This window comes from Sinocyclocheilus grahami, unplaced genomic scaffold (assembly GCF_001515645.1).
Source record: "Sinocyclocheilus grahami isolate Dianchi unplaced genomic scaffold, SAMN03320097.WGS_v1.1 scaffold873.1, whole genome shotgun sequence".
Classification (NCBI taxonomy): domain Eukaryota; kingdom Metazoa; phylum Chordata; class Actinopteri; order Cypriniformes; family Cyprinidae; genus Sinocyclocheilus; species Sinocyclocheilus grahami.
Window position 1 is genome coordinate 347,620 of NW_015506052.1, and position 21,253 is coordinate 368,872.

Here is a 21,253-nt window from a genome sequence, read left to right on the forward strand (position 1 = left end):
TGTGTGTGTGTGTGTTATGTAGGATGTTAGACCAGTTTATGTGTTTATGTTGTATGTTAGACTAGTTTAAGTGTTTATGTAGTTAATAAAACCATACTTGTATCACACTTGACGTGGTTCATTGTTTGCTTATAACTGGAGTCACTTAATCATGCAGATTTATGCTACAAGCTTTTGTAGAATTGTACAGTTTCCCTTAACCAGGAAATTAACGTTCTTAGAATTGACAAGACAGTTTACCCTGAGAGGTCAGCTAAATATCTACAGCGGATCTAAAATATTCATAATTAATTATAACTAGTTATGGTTAATTATTCATATTTCCCATGAGCTGATTCCTTACAGTGTCATTAAATGCATATGTGCAGTCTATCTACACTCTTAAATGTATAGGTTCTTTGTTTGCATCTATGGCCTCTTTGGTCACTTTTGACCAAACAATTCTATGTTTGTTTGTTTTCTTTGTTTTTTTTTACAAATCACTTGGTGACTGTTGTCATTAACTATGTGAGCGCGCGCACACACACACACACACACACACACAATTCAAAGAAAGGTTTTCCTATTAATTAATTAGCAAAGAAAAGTCCTTCCCTTGTGGATTTTCCTTATGGGCAAGGAAGCGATTTTCTTCACCTAAATTCCAGGAGGTCGTAAATGTATCGGGTGTCAGCATTGCTATAGAACCAGGGGCCTGTTCAGCTTCCTGGGGTGTTACAGAGTATTTGTTAAATCTAGCTAACAAAATATGTATTGTGTGTTTGAGTGGTCCAGACGCTACAATACCTTCGCAGCATTTGAGATGTGAACAGTGAAGATAGGCTGGTTGCCAATCAGCAAATAAAAGCACTTTTAATTATTGCCATGAAAAACAAGAAAAATAGCAGAAGGACTTATCTTAAATGTATAGTGTATAGTGGTTTAGCAGTACAGATGAACGCCTCCTTTGAGAAACTTTGCTTTGGAGACACACTTATTTGAGTTAAATTCAAAGTAATCAAATAAGCTCTCACAACAGTAATGGGTTGCCAGAGACTGGTGATTATTATTATTATTATTATTATTATGAATGTTATTATGATTATGATTATGATTATTATTATTTTTTTTTAGATAAGCAAACTTTAATCTGCAGAAGTATTATAAAATATGAACTAATCCTTCTTCTGTAAGTACAAAGTCTTCTTATTCTTCTTGTTCTCATACAATGTAGATGCATCACTAAAGAAATAAATGGTTTGAAATAAGACAGGCATACCATATTCACCAATAGGAAATCTAATCACTGTAATGATGTCTTTATGTGTACGATAAGACATTATGCATAGTAAACAGAAGTAGTATTTAGTTTACAGCTCAGGTTAATGCGTAATACAACATCTAGTCCAAGCGATTGCTTAACACTAACGTAAAAAGAGTCAAATAACAATGTTCTCCTCCTGCTTTTGTAAGAAAAGAAAAGAAAAGAAAAAGAAAAGAAAATAAAAGGAAAGGAAAGGAAAGGAAAGGAAAAGAAAATCTCAATATTTAGTTAGTATTTATTCATAGGGACTTTTCCTATGCCATATTTGGCATTCTGCGCTCTCATTAAGACTTTCTCTGTAAAGCTGCTTTGGGATCATCTCTATTGTGAAAGGCACTATGCAAATAAACATGAACTGAATGTCATTCTTCCTTGAATAAATCAGCGATCCTGGAGAGACTTTTTTGACTATTTAGGATTGATTATTATCTTCAGGGGACGTTTGGGATCAGGAATTGGTAAATTATACACCACTAGTGTTGATTGTTCTGGCAATAATCATTTTTGCTTGGCATTACAAAGGCTTTGATTCATTAGCAGACCTCAGGCACATGCTGAATCAAAAAGCACCTCAGCTATACACTTACACAGCCATGACGATGGCTTTCCAAACAAACATCACACTGTAGACAAGAAGTCATTAATTTATTGTCGTTTAGTGGCTGCATGGAGTTATCTACTTCTGCGAATGCTGTGCTTTGCATCCGATTTGAACCTCATGAAATACTATGAAATATTTCTTGCAACTATTTGATCACTTGTGATTTATTCTAATCAAAATAGCAGGCAATTTATTTTAGCCTTATTCTAAAAAGCAGCTGGTTTTGTAGAATGCACAGTGTATTGTAAGTTAATGAAGTCCCAAAAAAAATACTTGCATTGTAAATCACTTTAGCCTTTTGCAACCCATAATACATTCCACCTCCACAGTCATTACTGGAAATGTATCCTATATTGGTAGCTAATCTTTTTTTTTTTCATCTTACCATTGTAATGGAGTAATCACAATGTGAAATGTACGGATCCATATGCAGAGCTTTATTTAAAGATGTGGTCATGAAACAGGCGAGGGTTAGACAATGGCAAACAGGTATGTTGTAGGCACAACAAAAGAGTAATCCAAGGACATGTGTGGTGTCGGCGAACATAATCCAGAGGGTGAAGCAAACATGTAATCCAACAGACAGGCTAAATAATCAGGAAACAGGCAATCAGGAAAACAAGACGTGACTAGACTTGGACTAGAACTAGGAACTCGCAACTAGGACCGGGAACTGGCTCCGAAATGTTGCTATCACTGACAGGGAGATAAGTGCAAACAATACTCGGCGATTTGAAAGATGAAGTCCATGACTTATAAAGTGTGTTTGATTGGTTGCAGCTGTGTGTGTAATCAGTCTAATTGATGATTGGAAATGTAGTCCGGGGTGACATGTGAAAGTCTGTGTAGTGAGAGAGTCAATATAATGGAAGAGTGGCCTCTGGTGGCAATTAGACAGGAGTCCATGAACCGGATTCGTGACAACCATGATTAGTAAATACACTGAACTGTTTTGGTGTAGGATTTATTTTCAACAATGTACACTCAGCAATTGCTAGCAAATTTCACAAATAATTACAAAAAAGAAACAGCAAGTAACACAATGCAATTTTAAAGTAGAAAGACTAAAATAAAAATGTATTTGCATATATCCAATAATCTTTGTATAGATTGTATACATTTTTCACTCAGAAGTCACTTGCACATTTCACAAAGAATTACAAATAAATGAAAGTAACATTGAATTAAACATGAAATGTTCAAGTAGAAGGACTAAAGTAGTGTGTTCTTGTAAAATCTGCAATAATCTTTATATATTTAATATTTTAGCATTTTTGAACAGTGTTGGATTTAGTTTGAAATAATATTGACTCACAAATTTCACAAATAATTAAATATAAATAATTGAAACTGCAAGTGATGCATTGAATTATGCAAAGATTTTAAGTAGAAAGACTGAAACAGTGTTTTTGTATGTTGTAAATGTTGTTAGTGTTGTACTTTTTTATTATTTATTTATTTTACATTATCAAGGGTAAATGCTTGTGATGTCATGTCCGTTATGCAAACAGACACAATTGAGTTGAAGGCTTATTTCAATTGACACTCCAGATGTTAAAGACTTTCACTGTCTCCACACATGCAAAAACATTTTCTTGCAGCTGCTGCTGAAGTTCAATATAGCAATATTTAATGTGATTTAAGGACTAAATCCACCTAAACAATCTATTGAAACACATCTGGTAGATGTCTTCACCTCATTTTTTTTGTGCATTTCTCAACTTTTTGACATTTCGATGTAGCTTTACAGTGCAGTGGTGGTTTATGTGTGGGAAGACATATACTGATGCGAGGTCCAGGTAGGTGAATCTCTAGCCGGGTGTATGTGACCCTCGACTCCTGTCACTCTCAGCCTCCCACCTTTCAGGAAGGGGCTGCAGTTCTGCCCCGCCGGCATCCATCAATAATTCAGACTTCACATTAATTACAAAACGGCTCTGCAGAGCTCCGCTCTCCGCATGCGGTACGGGCTTACAGTCATCCATCACCCCTTTCAACCCACTCACATAAAGCTCACATTTCTCCTGAGGTCCAGATGACGGGAAAAAGCAATTCTTTCATTTCTACAGGTCTCTTGGCAGGTGTTTGTTTGAGCTTGTGTGTATTAGAATGCAATCTGAATTGTTGCGATGTTGCCGCTCACCAGCTGTCAGAGACAAATTCAATTAAGACATCACAGGAACGGGGCGGGTGAGAATGATTAAAACTGTCAATAGCGGGCACAGTTATGAAATGCCACAGCAATATCATCCTCCTATGCATCACAAGACAAATGGCTTTCATCTAGTGCCACTGCGGCCTCTGATTGAATCAGCAAAATTTCAAAGGAATTATACCGATTATAATATTTCACCTGTTTCATATCCACTCCTATAGAGGTGGCAATGCAAAAATGGTTCATCGACTTTAGATCTCAATGAAGACTTGTTATGTGATATATATATATATATATATATATATATATATATATATATATATATATATATATATATATATATATATATATATATATATATTCCAAATTGTGATTCTATTTAAATAAATAAAATAAAAAAAATGCTTGAAATATTGCTTGAAATAAAATAAAGATTCAAGATTCAAGATAAAATAAAGATTCTAAAGACTGAAAACTGAAATAAAATATAAAAACGAGCTAGTTTACAAAGCAACATTTATCTTTTTTTCATTTAGTTCAGCTTTATGTACTAAAATGTAATAAACTGAAATAAAAATGCATACAAATATATACAGGCATATTTAGAAACATCAAAAACTAATAAAAGTGACAAGAACACACTACAAAAATGACTTAAACTGTAACAGTATCTCAATGATACTAAAATAACACTGTACTTAGTAGTATAACTTAGTTATTACTGTAAAATATTATTTTCACTGATTATTTTCTATTATTAATTCAAGTCAGTACAACTATTTAAAAAAAATGATTTACCGTAATAAGAAAAGTTAAGTCCTTAACTGGTATAAAACAAATTTGTAGTATAATATTAATTAGGAGGATTTTCATTTGCACCAATAATGTTGTTCAAATTCAACCTAAGTATAAAAAGGATGCACTACATCAGTAATGTAAAATATGGAAACTTATTGAAAAAAATAAATAAAATTGCACGATGTAAACTGAAATTTGTAAGAAATATTCAGATTTGCAACTTGTAGTTGTAGTTAACAGTTAAAATTAACATTATGTATATATATATATATATATATATATATATATATATATATATATATATATATATATATATATATATGTATTCCAATGCAGAAATAAGTTTCCATTGTAACTGATTAACTACATTTACTTAAACATTTCTTTTTCTTTTTCAGATTTTGTGAGAGTAACCCTTGTAATTGGTTCATATGAAATGGAATAGTGATTAGCAATAATGCATTATACAGTCATTATTTCATTCATGGACCTGTATTGTTTTTTGAATGAGCTGTAATTGCTTGTTAATGCTGGTGTCAGTCGCAGCCGCAGCTGTAATGCTGCTGTGTGTTTGTCTGCAGAGCTTGTTAGGCTGACATGTAATGCGAGCAGGCAGGCTGTGGGCAATGCCAGCGCCCTTACCATGGGAAATCATGTTCCATCTTGTTAGGGGAAGTTTGGCCTGTGAGGACCGCTAATAATCACCCCAGCGACTGTCATGGCTGCAGACGTCCACCTGCTCCACACAGCCGGCCAGAAACACACTTATTATGTACTGTACGCACGTGCCACTGTGGCCAGCTGAAGACACACATGAACACACACATGATCACCTAACATCATTTGTCAATGAATCTCATGAAAACATATCCAGGTCACATTGATTTCATCCAAAAAGAAAGAAAGAAAAAAAAATTTGACATTACTTCCATGACAAAACACATTTTCCCCTCCAAATTGTCATTCTGTACACATTCAGACATTGTCATATCTTTAAATGCTCAGAAAAAAGGGTACAAAGCTGCCACAGGGGCAGGTACAAAGCTAAAATCCCTAAATGGCACATATCAGTTTCCCTAAAATGCACATGTTAGTAACTTTTTTGAGTGTGTGTGTATATATATATATACAGTGGGTACGGAAAGTATTCAGACCCCCTTAAATTTTTCACTCTTTGTTATATTGCAGCCATTTGCTAAAATCATTAAAAAAAAAATTTTCCTCATTAATGTACACACAGCACCCCATATTGACAGAAAAACACAGAATTTAATTTTAACTGTTAACTACAACTTTTGCCTCAATAAACTTCTAATTGTCTGCGTATTAATAGTAAGTTTAGTGTTAAGTTTAGGTATGGGGTAAGATTAGGGGATCTAAAAAAAATGCAGAATAAGGCATTAATGTGTGCTTTGCCAATATGTTAATAATAGGCATGCTAATAAACAAGTAGTTAATAGTACATGTTTTCATGTCAATAGTATGTTTTCACCTTTTGTAGTTATGCATGAGTCCCTCAATTGCCCTCAGTGGGAAAATATGGATCTCAAAATCATACAGTCACTGTTGGAAAGGATTCAAATATGCAGAAAGTGCTGGAAAACCAAAGAGCGTGCAGGAGCTGGAGGATTTTTCTGAAGAACAGCAGGCAATTGAACTGCTCAGGACAAACAAGGGACTCATGGACAACTATCTCAAAATATAAAAATAGTCGTGGATCATCCAGGAAATGGCACATGGTATTATGATTCAAGGGTATGTAAACGTTTGAATGGGGTCATTTTTTAATCATTCAGTTATTATTTTGAATTGTGGAGAATATGTAAACATCTATTATGTGAAATAGCTTATTCAGGACAGTACTAAATAAAAAAAATAACATGCAATTTTCCCTCTTATTTTGTTTCAATTATTAACATTTTGCACATTCTGCAAAGGGTATGTAAACTTATGAGCACAGCTGTGTATTCCTAAAGTGGACCTCCTTAGATACTCATTACTGTAATACATCATCCACCTTTGGATCTCTCTCTGTCTCGCTATCTGTCTTTCAAGCTTCATTTTACTGTTTCTCTCCAGCAACATAAGCCAGATTTTAGACTGTTTACAAGTCTGTTCCAATTTGCAGCTTTCTTTGGTTGTGACTGACATAGAAAACATAGTCAACAACTGTTCTGTTTTTATTTTTCCACTGAGAGTAATTTCATGAATCATCTGTGAGCAGAGAATCAGTAGCTGTATTGGACGGCAGGAAGCTGATCTTTTATAATTCACATTGGTCTGATCAGCAGACATGCACATGTTATCTCAGGTCAACTTCTGATTTATTTGATTCTTATATTGTTGTGTGTTTGTCTACCTCCACAGAAATAATGTCAGTAATAAAAAAATATAAATATATGGTGGATATATGGACTAAATGGAAATATGTGGTTTGGTTGGGCTGCTATTGAAATGAAGAGCACTCGCTGTGAATGTGTGTCTGGACATGCGTTCATCCCAAGAGCATTCAGTCTGGTTTGTTACTTGCACATTTTTGAATAAGACTAATTCAAGGACACAGTATGCGTCACATCTCTGGATCTCTACTAACAACTGCAACACAGTCTCCGCACAACAGTTCCACCCATCCATCCATCCATCCATTAATTAGCTTTTTTTTTTAAATCTTAATTAGCAACAGCAAGTGGCAATCTGAAAACCATGAAACTCGTATAATGTAAATCATATAGTAAAATATCTAAACTTGATGGTAAACAAATCTATTCCATTCTAGTATAAATTGCACCTTTAATTACTGCAAGTGTTTTACAACTTTAAAATTGTATATAAAACAATGTAATTATGTTTATTAACTTCCTCACAATAAGTAAACCTAACCATGTCATTAAAGTGAATTAGTTGCAAGTAGATTATACTTAGATGTGCAATTAAAATAATGTTAATTTCAGTTGAAATGGCTAAAAACAACCAAGACTAATTAGCATTACTGAGATTCATTGGTGATTTTCAGCTCCTTTCATTCTTTGTATGACTGGAAGAGAATATTTGTTTTTGCATAGTTGCAATATATCGTTGCATAATAGTTGGGATTTTGTTTTCTCGCTATAAAGATCTAATCAGATTCACCTTTTTTGACAGTTGTAATTTGTGAAAAACAAACTGCTTGGTCGTTCACATATTGTTTTATTATCTCATTACAATGTGAGTGTCTATGAATGTATTAAGAGATAAATAATAATAAATAAATAGCATAAAATAAACATTTTCTTATGCCTGTATCTATTTGTTTTAGTAAGTTCGATTTCTTCTGCATTCTATAGTTTTTTTTTTGTTGTAGTTTATGTTTTTCACAATCACAATAGATCACCACAGATGTTGGCCTGGTGTCATGGCAACAGCAAAGCACAATATGTTTGTGACCTTGTGCTCCATCCTCATTGGAAAAACAATGATGAATAGTGACAAATTATATGTTTGTCTCTGCCACAAAACAGACACCTGTTTCAATTATGTCCTGCTCTCAGAGTAAACGTTGTTGTGCAGAGGACAGAGGAGGGCATTATGGGTGTCAGCTGAAGGTACTGCTCATTAATTTGTAATAATATTTCACTTTTCTACTGTCATTTTGATCAAACAAATGCAGCCTTGGTGAGCAGAAGACAATTTTCAACAGGAGCGGTTTCTACATTAGGGCAATAGGGCGATGCGCCACCAAAGTGTGAAAGGAAGAGTTTTTTGTTTTTCCACATTCAACCTCAACTGTCACCATTCTAGACTGTTTGCTCTGCCTCTGGATATTGGTTCTTTGGAGCACCACCCCTTTTTGGGCAATTTCACTTTGGCTGAGAATCGGCCAGACTGTTCTTAGACTTCCATACAAACAATTTTATTTATTTATTTTCAGAACTGCAGGTGCTGCAATGCAATCTCTATGAGTTCCAGGAGCGTTAGCGCTAATGTGCTTTCATAATCATACGCAACCTTAACTTGTGCAGCGATTGGTGAACAAACATGCCTCTATTCATAAGGAATATGAAGTCAGGACTAGTCTGTATGGGCTGAATAAAGCAAACCAGTATCTAACAGTAAAGTTTTGATGGATGGTGATTGTAATGGAGGTGAAGACGATTACAGTGACCCACAGCAATCCTACAATATTAGACGGGCGAGTCCATTATTAATGTGCAAATAAACGAACCATGTATGTATGCTCTTTGATAGCTTTATGCATGAGCACATTTCAGTATGCTCGGATGTCTGGCAAGTGTTTTATAATAGAAACTCACTGAAGAAACATGTTTTTATAGGAGTTTGCAATGGTCAATGGTGTTTATATATGTACCTGACACAGGAACTGTTCATTGGTCATGTTGGCTGCCTTCAATCACCACATTCGACAAATTCAGAATATTTTAATTTACTGTTTTTTTATTTGTGTTCTGTTCTGTTTAATAATTCTGAAAGGATCTGTTAAGGCGGTATAGTGGCATCTCCGTGAGGTCCTGTTTGGTACAGTATGGCAGCTTGACTTGTAGTCCCCACTGCATTCAAGCAGGCTCGGGTAACCCCACTGCTCAAAAAAACCTACATTAAACACTTCACTTACAGAGAGCTACAGACCTGTCTCTCTCCTTCCATTCATAGCAAAAACCCTCGAAAGAGTTGTTTTCAACCAGATATCATTGTTTATTTCACAGAACAACAAACTGGATGCTAACCAGTCAGGTTTCAGGAGTGGCCATTTAACTGAGACTGCGCTACTGTCAGTCACGGAAGCCTTGCGGATTGCAAAAGCTGATTCCAAATCATCAGTTCTTATTCTGCTGGATCTATCTGCTGCTTTTGACACTGTCAATCATCAGATCATCCTGTCTGCCCTCTCATCACTGGGCATCACATGGATTCCGCTTCGCTGGTTTGAATCCTATCTCACTGGCAGGTCTTTCAGGGTGTTATTCCTTCTCTTTCTAGCTTGTACTTATTTGAACAATGTCTAGAAACTTGCTATTACAAGCACTTCCTGTATCTGTTTGCCTCTTTAAGAAGAATCGCTTTATGTATCCCCCAATTGTAAGTTGTTTTGGATAAAAGCGTCTGCAAAATGACTAAATGTAAATGTAGTTATTTATATATGCATAGAAAAACTAAAATGTATTTCATAATTTATATTTTTCCCTCAGTTTTTGATGTTGCACTGTATACATAAATAGTGAATTATGAAAATTAAAATAATAATAATAATAATAATTTATCTTGAAAAAAGCTTGCAGAAATTATTTTGTGGGAATCATCCTCAATCTTTGTTAAAAAAAAAAATTGCTTTATTTAAAATGTTTCAAGTCTTAATACTTTTCCTTTTTGTTATACTGCGATAAATCATAACGGGATGTATGCTGAACGTGTTGGAGGTGGTGCCTTATAGAAAATTGTCCACCAGGCGCCACTGCTTTTCAAAGGCATTAAAAATTCATAAATATTCTAAACTTAATATAAAATGTTTTTGAGCGTTACCTATTTTGTTTGTTAATGATATTTAATTGTATTTCTCTCCTGTGTTTTTTCTTTTAGGGAAGAGGCCATCATGTCTACATATTTTGAGACGGTGGACGATCTGCTCGCGTCGTTTGGTCCAGTGAGGGATTGCTCTAAAGACAACGGCGGATGTCGGAAAAACTTTAAGTGTGTTTCAGACAGAAGGATGGACTCGACTGGCTGCATGGTGAGTAGCCATAGTCACATATCATCTAAAATCGGCCTGCTTGATGACTTGCTGAGCTCAAACTATCTGAAACATGGCACAAGTGAAGGCTGTTGAGTCATATTGGCATCCTGCACTGAGACTATCAAGCTCTTATTCCAGGAGAACAGCATTCTGACAAATACGTTTCATTACAGGCAGATAAGTTTGTCTCGTGTTACATGTGCAGATTTAAAGGAAGGAAATGAGAACAAGGAAATGTGGTTAATGGCTTTTTTTGGGGTGCGATGTGCTCAAAGCAAGGAAATTGATGAGCTCACAGCACTCTGAGCTGATGGATGAATCAATCATACACAGCACGATGAGCCTTAATCACTCACACATTTATTAAGAATAAAAGTCTGACACTGATCTTGCAGTCTGATCAGCTGCATTGCTTTAAAAGAATAGTTCACCCCAAAATGAAAATGCTCTTATCTTTCATTAACGCTCGAGTCGTTACAAAGCCATTTCTTCTGGGGAACAGAAAAGGTCAAATTTTGATGAATGTCCTAATCACTCTTTTCTTTTGTAATGAAACATAAGACTGTCAAGTGTCAGATTTGCCATTAAAATGATTGGTTCTTATGTCATCATGGATGTCAAAAATAATCGTGAAAAATAAACTAAAAAGTAGCAACAAAGAAGTGTGCTAATTGTATTGAATGTGCACGTGTAGTGTACTTTAAATCTCATAAGTATATAAAAAAAACAACAACTGTATCTCGCATATGATGTACTGTTGATGAAATAAAAGTTCACATAAGTGTAGCCTACTGAAAATTATGTAATTAATTAAGGTCCTTGCAAACGGAGTCCGACATTTTATCGTATTTGTCATCCTTAAATTTCATCACGCATGAAAGTCTTCAAGCAGTGAGGATAATTTTGTTGTCCTCTCGCTTCTTACAAACAGGAAAAGAAAGGAAATATCGGGTCCATCCAATCCTGAGATATAGAGAGGAAGGAGAGCTCCCCCTCATTATTAAGGAGCAGCGGGATTACCATGGGCAATTCAAAGTTTACTTCAGGATGTCAGAGGCTCAGTTTGATGCTTTGCTAGCGATACTAGAGCCAGATATTAAAAGACCACCAATTTCTGTGAACTCACTGTACAAGGATCTTTACAGTGCTTTGTACTGCGTGACAAAGTGGATGAACTTGACAATCGCCATTCTAGATTTTGGCGTTAGCTTGTATGGTGGCTCTGAGTTGTCAAAACATCACTCAAAATGCTTGCTACTGATGCGGAAAAATGCAAAAAATCAAACCCGATTGGAATTTGTTTATGATGAACAAAAGTTTCGGAAGCAGTGTGTAAACGTGATTGACACAGTGTCAGCTCGTATAAATTTTTCAACGTGCGAAAATTTCGGACTCAGTGTACAATGGCCTTTACTCATCCTCTTGTCGTTCCAAATGCCAGCTCATGTGTCAGCTGTTGTGAACGCGCGTTAAAGACTGACACAGAAGAGAAGAAATTGTTGGATAAAGTTATTTTTGTTTTTTTGAACCATTGCTGTTACATGGACTATTTTAACGATGTGCTTACTACCTTTCTGGTCCTTGAACGTGGTAGTATTGTTGCTGTCTATACAAGGTCAAAAAGCGCTCGGAATTCATCAAAAATATCTTAATTTGTATTCTGAAGATGAACAAAGGTCTTACGGGTTTGGAACGACATGAGGGTGAGTAATTAATGACAAAATTAAATTTTTATGTGAACTATCCCTTTAAAGAAAGTACTTGATTATATATTAGCTGTATTGTTTGATATTACATGAAGGCCTTGTTTACACTAGTGCGTTTTCGTTTTAAAACAGCGTTTTAAAATGAAAACGATCCTCGTCTACACTGGCTTTTCCACTGCGTTTCAGAAACAATCTCCGTCCACACTACACAACTGAAAATGCATGTCACATGACCATTTATGCAGGTGCAACCATAGATTTGTATAGGTAGATGATCTATTATTTAGATGACAGATGCGTCTACGTGCTTGGAGCGGTCGAATGGGTAATCTACCTATACACATCTATGGGTACAACCATGATATTGTTTACACGGTCATCAAGGATACGCAGAGCGAATGTCGGCAGCCACACCATCGTTTTCAAAAGTCTCCGTTTTGCTCGGTTTACACTGAAATGCAACTGCGGAGTTTTCAAACTAAAGCAGGGTCTGCAGTGTTTTCAAACATCTCTGTTTTCGACCTCAAAAAAACGCTGGAGTAGTGTAAACAACAGGCATAACCGTTGCAAAAGTTATGCGTTTTAAAATGAAAACGCACTAGTCTAATCAAGGCCTAAAAGTGAATAATTTCTTTCTTTAAATATATATGCTTTTAAAGTGTATTGTTTAACTAATACGTACTTTTTTGCTAAAGTTCTTTTTCGCAAGGGGCAATGCGCCTAAAGCCCTGTTTACACCTGTTATTAAGATGTGTCACAAAAAAAAACATGTTGTAAATGGTGTCCAGAACATCTGAACATTCAAAAACATTAATGTGATTCTGACTAAAATTACAGGTAATCTACAGATCTAAGATGCATCTCCTTGGTTAGACAGTCGCTGAAACCAGGTTTCTCATCTCGGTTTACCCTGACCTGAAATAACCTAAAAGTGACATAAAGCTTTCCTGGTGACAGGAGGTCCTTGTTCATATAGACTTCCATCATGTACCATTGGAGAGTCAAGTGAAAAGATAATGGCAAGGATGTGACAAGTCCAAGGTGATTCGGTACGGCCTGTTTGAGCCTCTCAGGGTGATGGTAGGTGACAGCTGCTGATTTTTCCAGCAGAGCGGCTCACCCGCTGTATGCTGGTCCTGGAGCAGGAGGCAGAAGGAAACCAGACTGTGATGAATGAGGCTCTCCATGATGGATCTTTAAAAGTGAAGCAGGATGATGGAGCATTTTCTGTTGCCTCAGAAAGAGCTTTCTCTGTCTGGCTTTCCACATCATGGCAGTGATGTTGTACTCTTGTGTGAGGTTATGATGTTCTTAAATTATTTATTTCCAGAAGTAGGGGTGATGTTGGCTCTTCTACAGTCTATCCTCAACAAATTATTGACAGAACACCAGCCAGTCATCTGGACTTCATCTCAGTCATCTCTATATATTAGTGGCCCATCCATAGAACTTGCCATTGGTGGTGTACAGTCATTAGTCTACAGTAGCTACATTTACATGCAACTAAGCTTGAATTTGACTATCTTCTCAAGTTTTGTTTAGAATACATAGATGCACATGTAAACAGTGCAAAATTTAGGGTTCATATAAACAGAACATTCAGAATCTGAAATCAGATTGGATTCACAATTTACGAAATTAGTGCATGTAAACATACCTAGTGAGGTACAGAGAGAGGGACAGGACACAGTATTGAGGGGCACCGATATTTGTGATCTTGGTTTGCTTCTGCCTGAACAATTTGCTCTCTGTCCGTAAGGAAATCAAATTGGCAGACGGAAGATGGAGTCAGTTTATGATGGAGAAAGTACTTTACTGTTACAGATGTTGGAGCTGTAATTGTGTCTTCAGGACTTGGACTAGACTGAAAGAGAGTACTAGAAGTGGACTTTCTGATGCTCTTGTTTCCACCTGGTATTGTATTTTTGGTGATCAGCAAAGACATGGTCAGTCGTGACACTTTGGTATTCATATTTTCTGTCTCCTTTAATCTCTTGTGATCAGATTTCATAGAGACCCATAAAGACCCCACATCCTATTGATATTAGTACATTCAGATTGTTTGTATAAATGTGCTCTTATCAAATGGACTGGAGAAGTAATCCTTGAAAGTTTGCCATTCCATTTCTATTATGCATTGTTGGCTTTTAGCAAACCTTTATTATTTAAAACACATGAATAACAAATATGACCCCCTTCTTCTATCTGTATTTCTGTATATAAAGTACACATAGGTAATGTAGTGGAGGGCTGTAAGCTTAGCAGATGTTGTTGTCTTTTGCATTCGGTCTCAGACTAAGGGCCAGATATACTAAACAGGGCAAATTAGCATGATAGTGCAATTCCATAAAAGCACAGATGAGAGTAGAAAGTTCTGCATTTGCGCTATATGACGCTAGTAATGTAGACAAAAACTAATGCAATTGTAGATTACTTTTTTTTCATTTTTCATTTCCACTGAAATTTTAATTAGTCTGGAAAGGGACGAACTCGCATTTAAAAATGTCCAGTGAATGTAAGGCTAAATGTTATATTAGTAAAAAGGAAGCGTTATTATGGATCATGGGCTTGCATTTTGGCCAGAAGCAACCATTTAAAGTTAAAAAAGTCAGGATAGATTTGTTTCTTACAACCACACAGCTTTTCTCTTCTCAGGATGTTAATTGATGGACTGGAGTGGTGTGGATTGCTTGTGGGGTATTGTGATGTTTTTATCATCTGTTTGGACTCTCATTCTGACGGCAAATTTCCACTGAAATTTTAATTAGTCTGGAAAGGGACGAACATGCATTTAAAAATGTCCAGTGAATGTAAGGCTAAATGTTATATTAGTAAAAAGGAAGCGTTATTATGGATCATGGGCTTGCATTTTGGCCAGAAGCAACCATTTGAAGTTAAAAAAGTCAGGATAGATTTGTTTCTTACAACCACACAGCTTTTCTCTTCTCAGGATGTTAATTGATGGACTGGAGTGGTGTGGATTGCTTGTGGGGTATTCTGATGTTTTTATCATCTGTTTGGACTCTCATTCTGACGGCACCAATTCAGTGCAGAGGATCCATTGGTGAGCAAATGATGGAATGCTACATTTCTTCACATCTGTTTCTGTGAAGAAGCAAACTCAACTGCACCTTGGATGATTGGCATCATTTCCTCACCCTGATGTTGTATCAAACCCATAGCAATGGTGGTTTTTAAAGTACGTTATTTAGATTTTTTACATTGCTCAAAGAACAAATCTGAAAGATGTACAAAGAACATTGGCCTTACATTGAACGAGTAATTGCATTTTGAACCAAATGTCGGAATGTAGTAAGAAGTTATGATGGCATGTCAAAACAAGTGCTTAAATATATTATATATTATTATAGAAATGCAATATGCATAAAAGCTGTTCAGTCCCGTCCTCTGGAGCAAAGCGGGTGGTGAATGATGATGATTCATGCTCCTCACCTCATGTTTGATAATCCACTTCAGCATTTTTCCTGGAGTGGGCGGTCAGACACAGATGAGAGCTGACTCTATAACAACGGCTAGCATTCACATGCAGGTTGTTTGCGAAAGCTTTATTAGACTTTCTGTGTAGCTACTGGCATATTTTGACATTTTTCAACAAGTGCAAACTGCTCCGACAACATCTTTTCATTGGTGAAATACATTATTTACTTTAGAAGGAAAGTTTTCAGCAAGGACCTCTCGGAATGAAATATACATGAAGAACAATAAGATTGTCCGAGTTTATTCCATGCCGAGTTTTGAAGGCCGAGCTGTTGCCAGTGGGTGATCTTATTAAAATGTTCTACTAGGAAAGTGCCCACTCTCCAATCGCCAGCAATTGTTTCTTTCTTCTTATTCCTGTGATTAAAGTTAAATTTTCAGCATCATTACTCCATATTTTGAATTAAACATTGCATTGTGTTGTGTTTTAGGGTTGAAGGAAATGTTCGTAAACTTAAAGATACTGGTAATTTTTTCCCATTTTTCTACAGATTTTTTTCTTACAGTGTGTAGACAGGAAAATACTTTTCAATTTAGCCTAAGGTGAAATGTTTTTTTGTTTTTTGTTCGGGCCTTTCAGGCTTTTTCTGTTGTTTTCAATGTTAAAAAAGTCCATACTGGTTTGATTTTCATAAAATCCCTCTGTAAACCATTAAGGCGGCACATTTATTCACACGCAGGGACCTTTTTCTTCCATATGTCGGTTGTGTTTAGTTTTTGAAGGCATGCATTCTTTCATGTATCTTTATCTCTACTGCAAGTGGAACAGCTTGTGTGTCCATCATTTGAATATTCTCCCTGGAGTTCAAGCCAGGTGTGTCCAAACCATTATACTGTGGTGATGGCTCCCTCCTGTGCCATTAGCATATAGAGAGAGAAGATACTTCCAAACCTTTGAAGGACGAAAAAAAACGAGAACGCTGGAGATTGATGAGGTGACGTGATGGACGACACAGAGAGACGGCTGAATTATGAACAGAGCAGAAGGAGTGGACATGGAGGAAAGGGGAGATGAAGAGTGAAATCATTGGAGTGACTCGCCAGTTGGCCGGAAACTTTATAAGGAAATGCAACATAATACATGGTTTAGGTCAGTGGTTCTCAAACCTATCCTGGAGTACTCCCAGCCCTGCACATTTTGTCTCCCTCATCTATCACACCCGATTCAACTCATCAGCTCATTAGTGGAGACTGCAAGACCTGAAGTGGATGTGTCAGATATAGGGAGACATACAAAATGTGCAGTGCTGGGGGTACTTCATGGAGAGGTTTGAGAACCACTGGTTTAGGTGATGGAACTGATGCAGATCAAGATACATACTATCTAATAAACTAATAACAAATAAACTATCTACAGGAGAGAAAAAAAACTGTCATGGTTGACACATCCTTTATGACGTTTATGACTTAAATCTTAATTTGTCAACATAAACTAGTGTAATAAATTAATATTTATATTCAGCAACAATGCATTAAATAGTGACAGTAAAGACATTTAGCCTGCAGTATAATATCACAAAATATTTATATATCAAATAAATGCTGTCCTTTTTCTCTGTTATCCAAATATCACATGCTGTTTTTCTTTCCATGTCAGAGTTGCCTTTGTCTTACAAACTAGGGATATTATGTACTAGTATAAAGTGTTATGCCATGACTACTCATTTAAGCTGCTTAGGAGTGGGTGATATGATTTTAAATGCAGGTTCTCAAACCTCTCCATGAATTCCCCCAGCACTGCACTGTCTCCCTATATCTGACACACCCACTTCAGGTCTTGCAGTCTCCACTAATGAGCTGATGAGTTGAATCAGGTGTGATAGATGAGGGAGACATACAAAATGTGCAGGGCTGGGGGTACTCCAGAGCAGGTTTGAGAAACACTGGTCTAAACCATAAGAACGCTTCCTCCTGTGAAAAAAGTCAATCCCCTATTGTCATCTCACATCAAAATCCACCGGTCCTTGCAACTACGTCACTCTGAAGAAGATAGACAGCTAGCTAACAAATGCACACAAAGCAGTTTATTCTTTCCAGAATGTTTACTTCTGTGATTGCTCATTTCCTTTTCATTTGTAAAAAAAATAAAAAATAAATCTTTCTCCAAGGCAAAAAACTGTGTGCGGGATGAACTGAATGCACGTTGACTGTTGCCGAACTAAATAAAAACTGTGTATACGAAGAGTAATAAAACTGCAATATTGAAAATGGCCTGTAGGTGGCAACTGTATGACCAGATAATAGGTAGAAAACGCTACCCACATAACCCATAAGGATTTTTAAACTCATTTAAGACTGTGTTTACGAGATCACTTGCCAAAATGGGCATCTTGACATATTTTTGTGTGTTTTTGTCCATTGAATCACGAATGAGAACTCAATGTGGCACTGGCGTGCTTGTCTGAAGCATTTCTGTGCATGTGCACGTGTCGGTATTTTACATGCTATTTATACACAGAAACTCACTTTGGCATGCATATGATACACATGTGTTTGACATGCATATAATATGCAGTTTTTTGTGTGCATTTGATACACACTTTGTTGGCGTGCATATAATTCTACGCCAAATAGAAACAGAAAATCATGCCATTGAAACGCATATTCATGAGATCGGGTTATGTTCACAGAGAGCTGCTTCCCAGACAGCATACTGGTACCGAATTAACTTCACTTTTGCATCTTATCATGCTTGATAGTGTGTTCATATAGTCTACTGTAATGCTAGCTAAAGAATGCCTGGAGAAAAAAAAATGAATGAAGCGTGGTGGGATCTAGAAATCCTCTCACATCAAAATCCACCCACATATTTGTTTGTTTTGGAAAAATTGACCACCACTTCTTTTGCTTTCAGGGCATTTTAATGCCTTGGAACACAACATAAAAGGATTCATTTATCTGAGTGCTCTTAAAGTAGACTTAATCAAAGACAGACCCTTGTACTTTGCTCTTGATTTGCAGCCATCCTGCACTAGATCAAAAATGTGTTCTGTTTTTCTGTTTTGGCACTATCTGATAAGGTAAAGTTGAGATCTGAATGCCAGGAACAAAGAAACTGGCATGTCAGCTGCATATTAAACCACTGAAAGGAAGTCTAAACTCGCAGCAGCGTTCACAATCGGAAGAGCTGTGCACAATATGAGATATTCCACAAAAGGCTGCCATTTCAATTTCCGCTCCTTTAATATTTTAATGAATGCAAGAGCCACAATATTATGCACAGCAGATATCATCTCCTATCTGAGACGAGAAGCCAATGGGGACAAAATAACAAAACAGCCTTTAGTGTCATTTTCCTTCCTGCAATCTTTTGCGGTCTCGTTGTGAGGTTTTTCGCATTAATTGGCTTTAGCGTTTTCAGAAACGTGTCGATTGAGCTTCTAGTCTTTTGATTGGCATTGAAAAGGATTCTTCTTTTCTTTATATCAAGTCACCGTTTAGTAGTTTGTGAAGCTGCATTAAGGAGCAGCAGTGCATGCACTAAATTATGACACCGACACATTTTGCATCATTTGATGTTTATGCAACTCTTGAAAAGCTCCAGCCACCATTGACCCACAGGTCAAACATCACTCTAAAACAGCTTTATTAGGTCACACGTGTAATTCTGATGCTTAATAATGAGGGACACGCATTCATTAAGATGAAGGCAGCTGCTTAATTGCACGGTGTCTGATTAAAAACCTGGAAGTGATTAGATTGACTAATGAGAGTAAACACAGAGGTGGCAGATTGGGCCACGGAGGTTTCTGTGCTCCCTCATTTCTCTCATCTCTGTTGTCTGTTCTGATGGAGATCACGTCCGCATGTCTTTTACAGGCGACCATTGAACGTTGTACATTGCGCTTTAGGAATGTGCTGTAATTCTTTAGACTTTTTTGGGGGGTTCTCTTAATCACTGTATTTGATGGCACTCTGTGAATGACTCATTGATTAGACTAATATAGTGTTTGTCTCAGTGAGTTCATGTGCTGTCTGTGTTCTTTACACCTCCTTGAGTTCTGTTTCCAGCAGACTCTCTGTTTCTGTTGCTCTGTGAAACCATATGTGTCTGTGTGCAAGTGCAAATGTGTATTTAATTGCTTCTGTAGATTTTTTCTTTGTTTTCATTTTGTTTTCATGACTATAGCCCGCATTGACGTTTTTTTTTCTCCCCTCAAATATGCAACTAATTGTAGGCAATGAAATATAATTCTTAGGATTTTAAAAACAAAATAATTATTAAATTCAGCTATACTATATATTCAGAATGAATATATAAATTTATATATATAATATATACATTTTACACCCTTTTATTATTTATCACAAATAGTATTTATTTGTTTGTTTTTATTTATTCTTAAGTTTGTAACTATTATTTGTTGTTGTTGTTTGTTTGTTTTGGTCAATCACAAAGATAACACGTTTTATAGTGTTGTGTTGTGTTACGTACAGTATAGAATGCATTGTCAAACATTGTACTTCATTAGTTCATTGTCTCCACTTACAACTGTTGTATTAGTTGGCAGCCATTGCACTTCAGCAGTGTGATATGGTTTATTTTCTTGCTTTATTGCAAATAATGATCTAACCTGTGATTATTTTTTTCACAGAAATATTCAGGATACAGTATTTTAATGTAAAAAAACCCCCAAAAAACAATGACACAGAGTGAAGACCTACTGTAGTAATTTATTTACAGGACACTGAATGAATGAATCAATGAATGAATATGAAATAGTCTTATTAAGCAGGAATATATATGATCATGTCTGTAAAATCCTACATATTGGAAAGAACATTCTGTGAAAATATAACTGTGGCTGAGATTCTCCCATTTTCAGTGATGTATGACACGTTTATGGGAAAATATATGAAACAAGTCTATTTATCATGATACGCATGTTAAAAAAAAACGAATGGGGGGACCAATGAACCCCATAGAGAATCTGTGGAATATTGTCAAGAGGAAAATGAGAAACAAGAAACCAAAAAATGCAGATGAGCTGAAGGCCACTGTCAAAGAAACCTGGGCTTCCATACCACCTCAGCAGTGCCACAAACTGATCACCTTTTAATATTTTTTTAGATAATAAAATAATATTTAATGATCATTCTGAGGTCACTCAGCCCCACACATGCTCCAAATTTACCCAAAACAGACTTGTTTGTTTGTGCTTCGTTTGTGCTGGTTTGTACCGGTAGTATTTTTGTTTTTGCTGCATTGTCTTTTTTAACAATGTGTTAAATGTATTTTGTTGACCCTGGAACAACATTTTAATCCAATAATTTTGTCTTGACCATATCCCTGCACCTAAACCTAACCTTAACCATGAGTAATCCTTAAAATCAGAGGAAATGATAGATGAATGACACTGATGTGCAAGCAACAAACACTGATTGTAAGTCTAAACATCACAAAACCTATAAACTGGTTCTTCAAATCTGATTGGTTAATCACAATGTTGTTCCATGGTCAACAAAG

General features: G+C 36.2%; 1 protein-coding gene across 1 annotated transcript in view; it reads left to right on the top strand.

Annotated features, from left to right (window-relative positions):
• Positions 1 to 21,253, top strand: part of LOC107563407 (astrotactin-2-like) — a 299,199-nt gene that overhangs the window by 189,377 nt on the left and 88,569 nt on the right. The window contains exon 11 of the mRNA XM_016248278.1: positions 10,429 to 10,579. Coding sequence (XP_016103764.1) covers positions 10,429 to 10,579 — 151 coding nt within the window. The remainder of the gene's footprint in view (positions 1 to 10,428; positions 10,580 to 21,253) is intronic.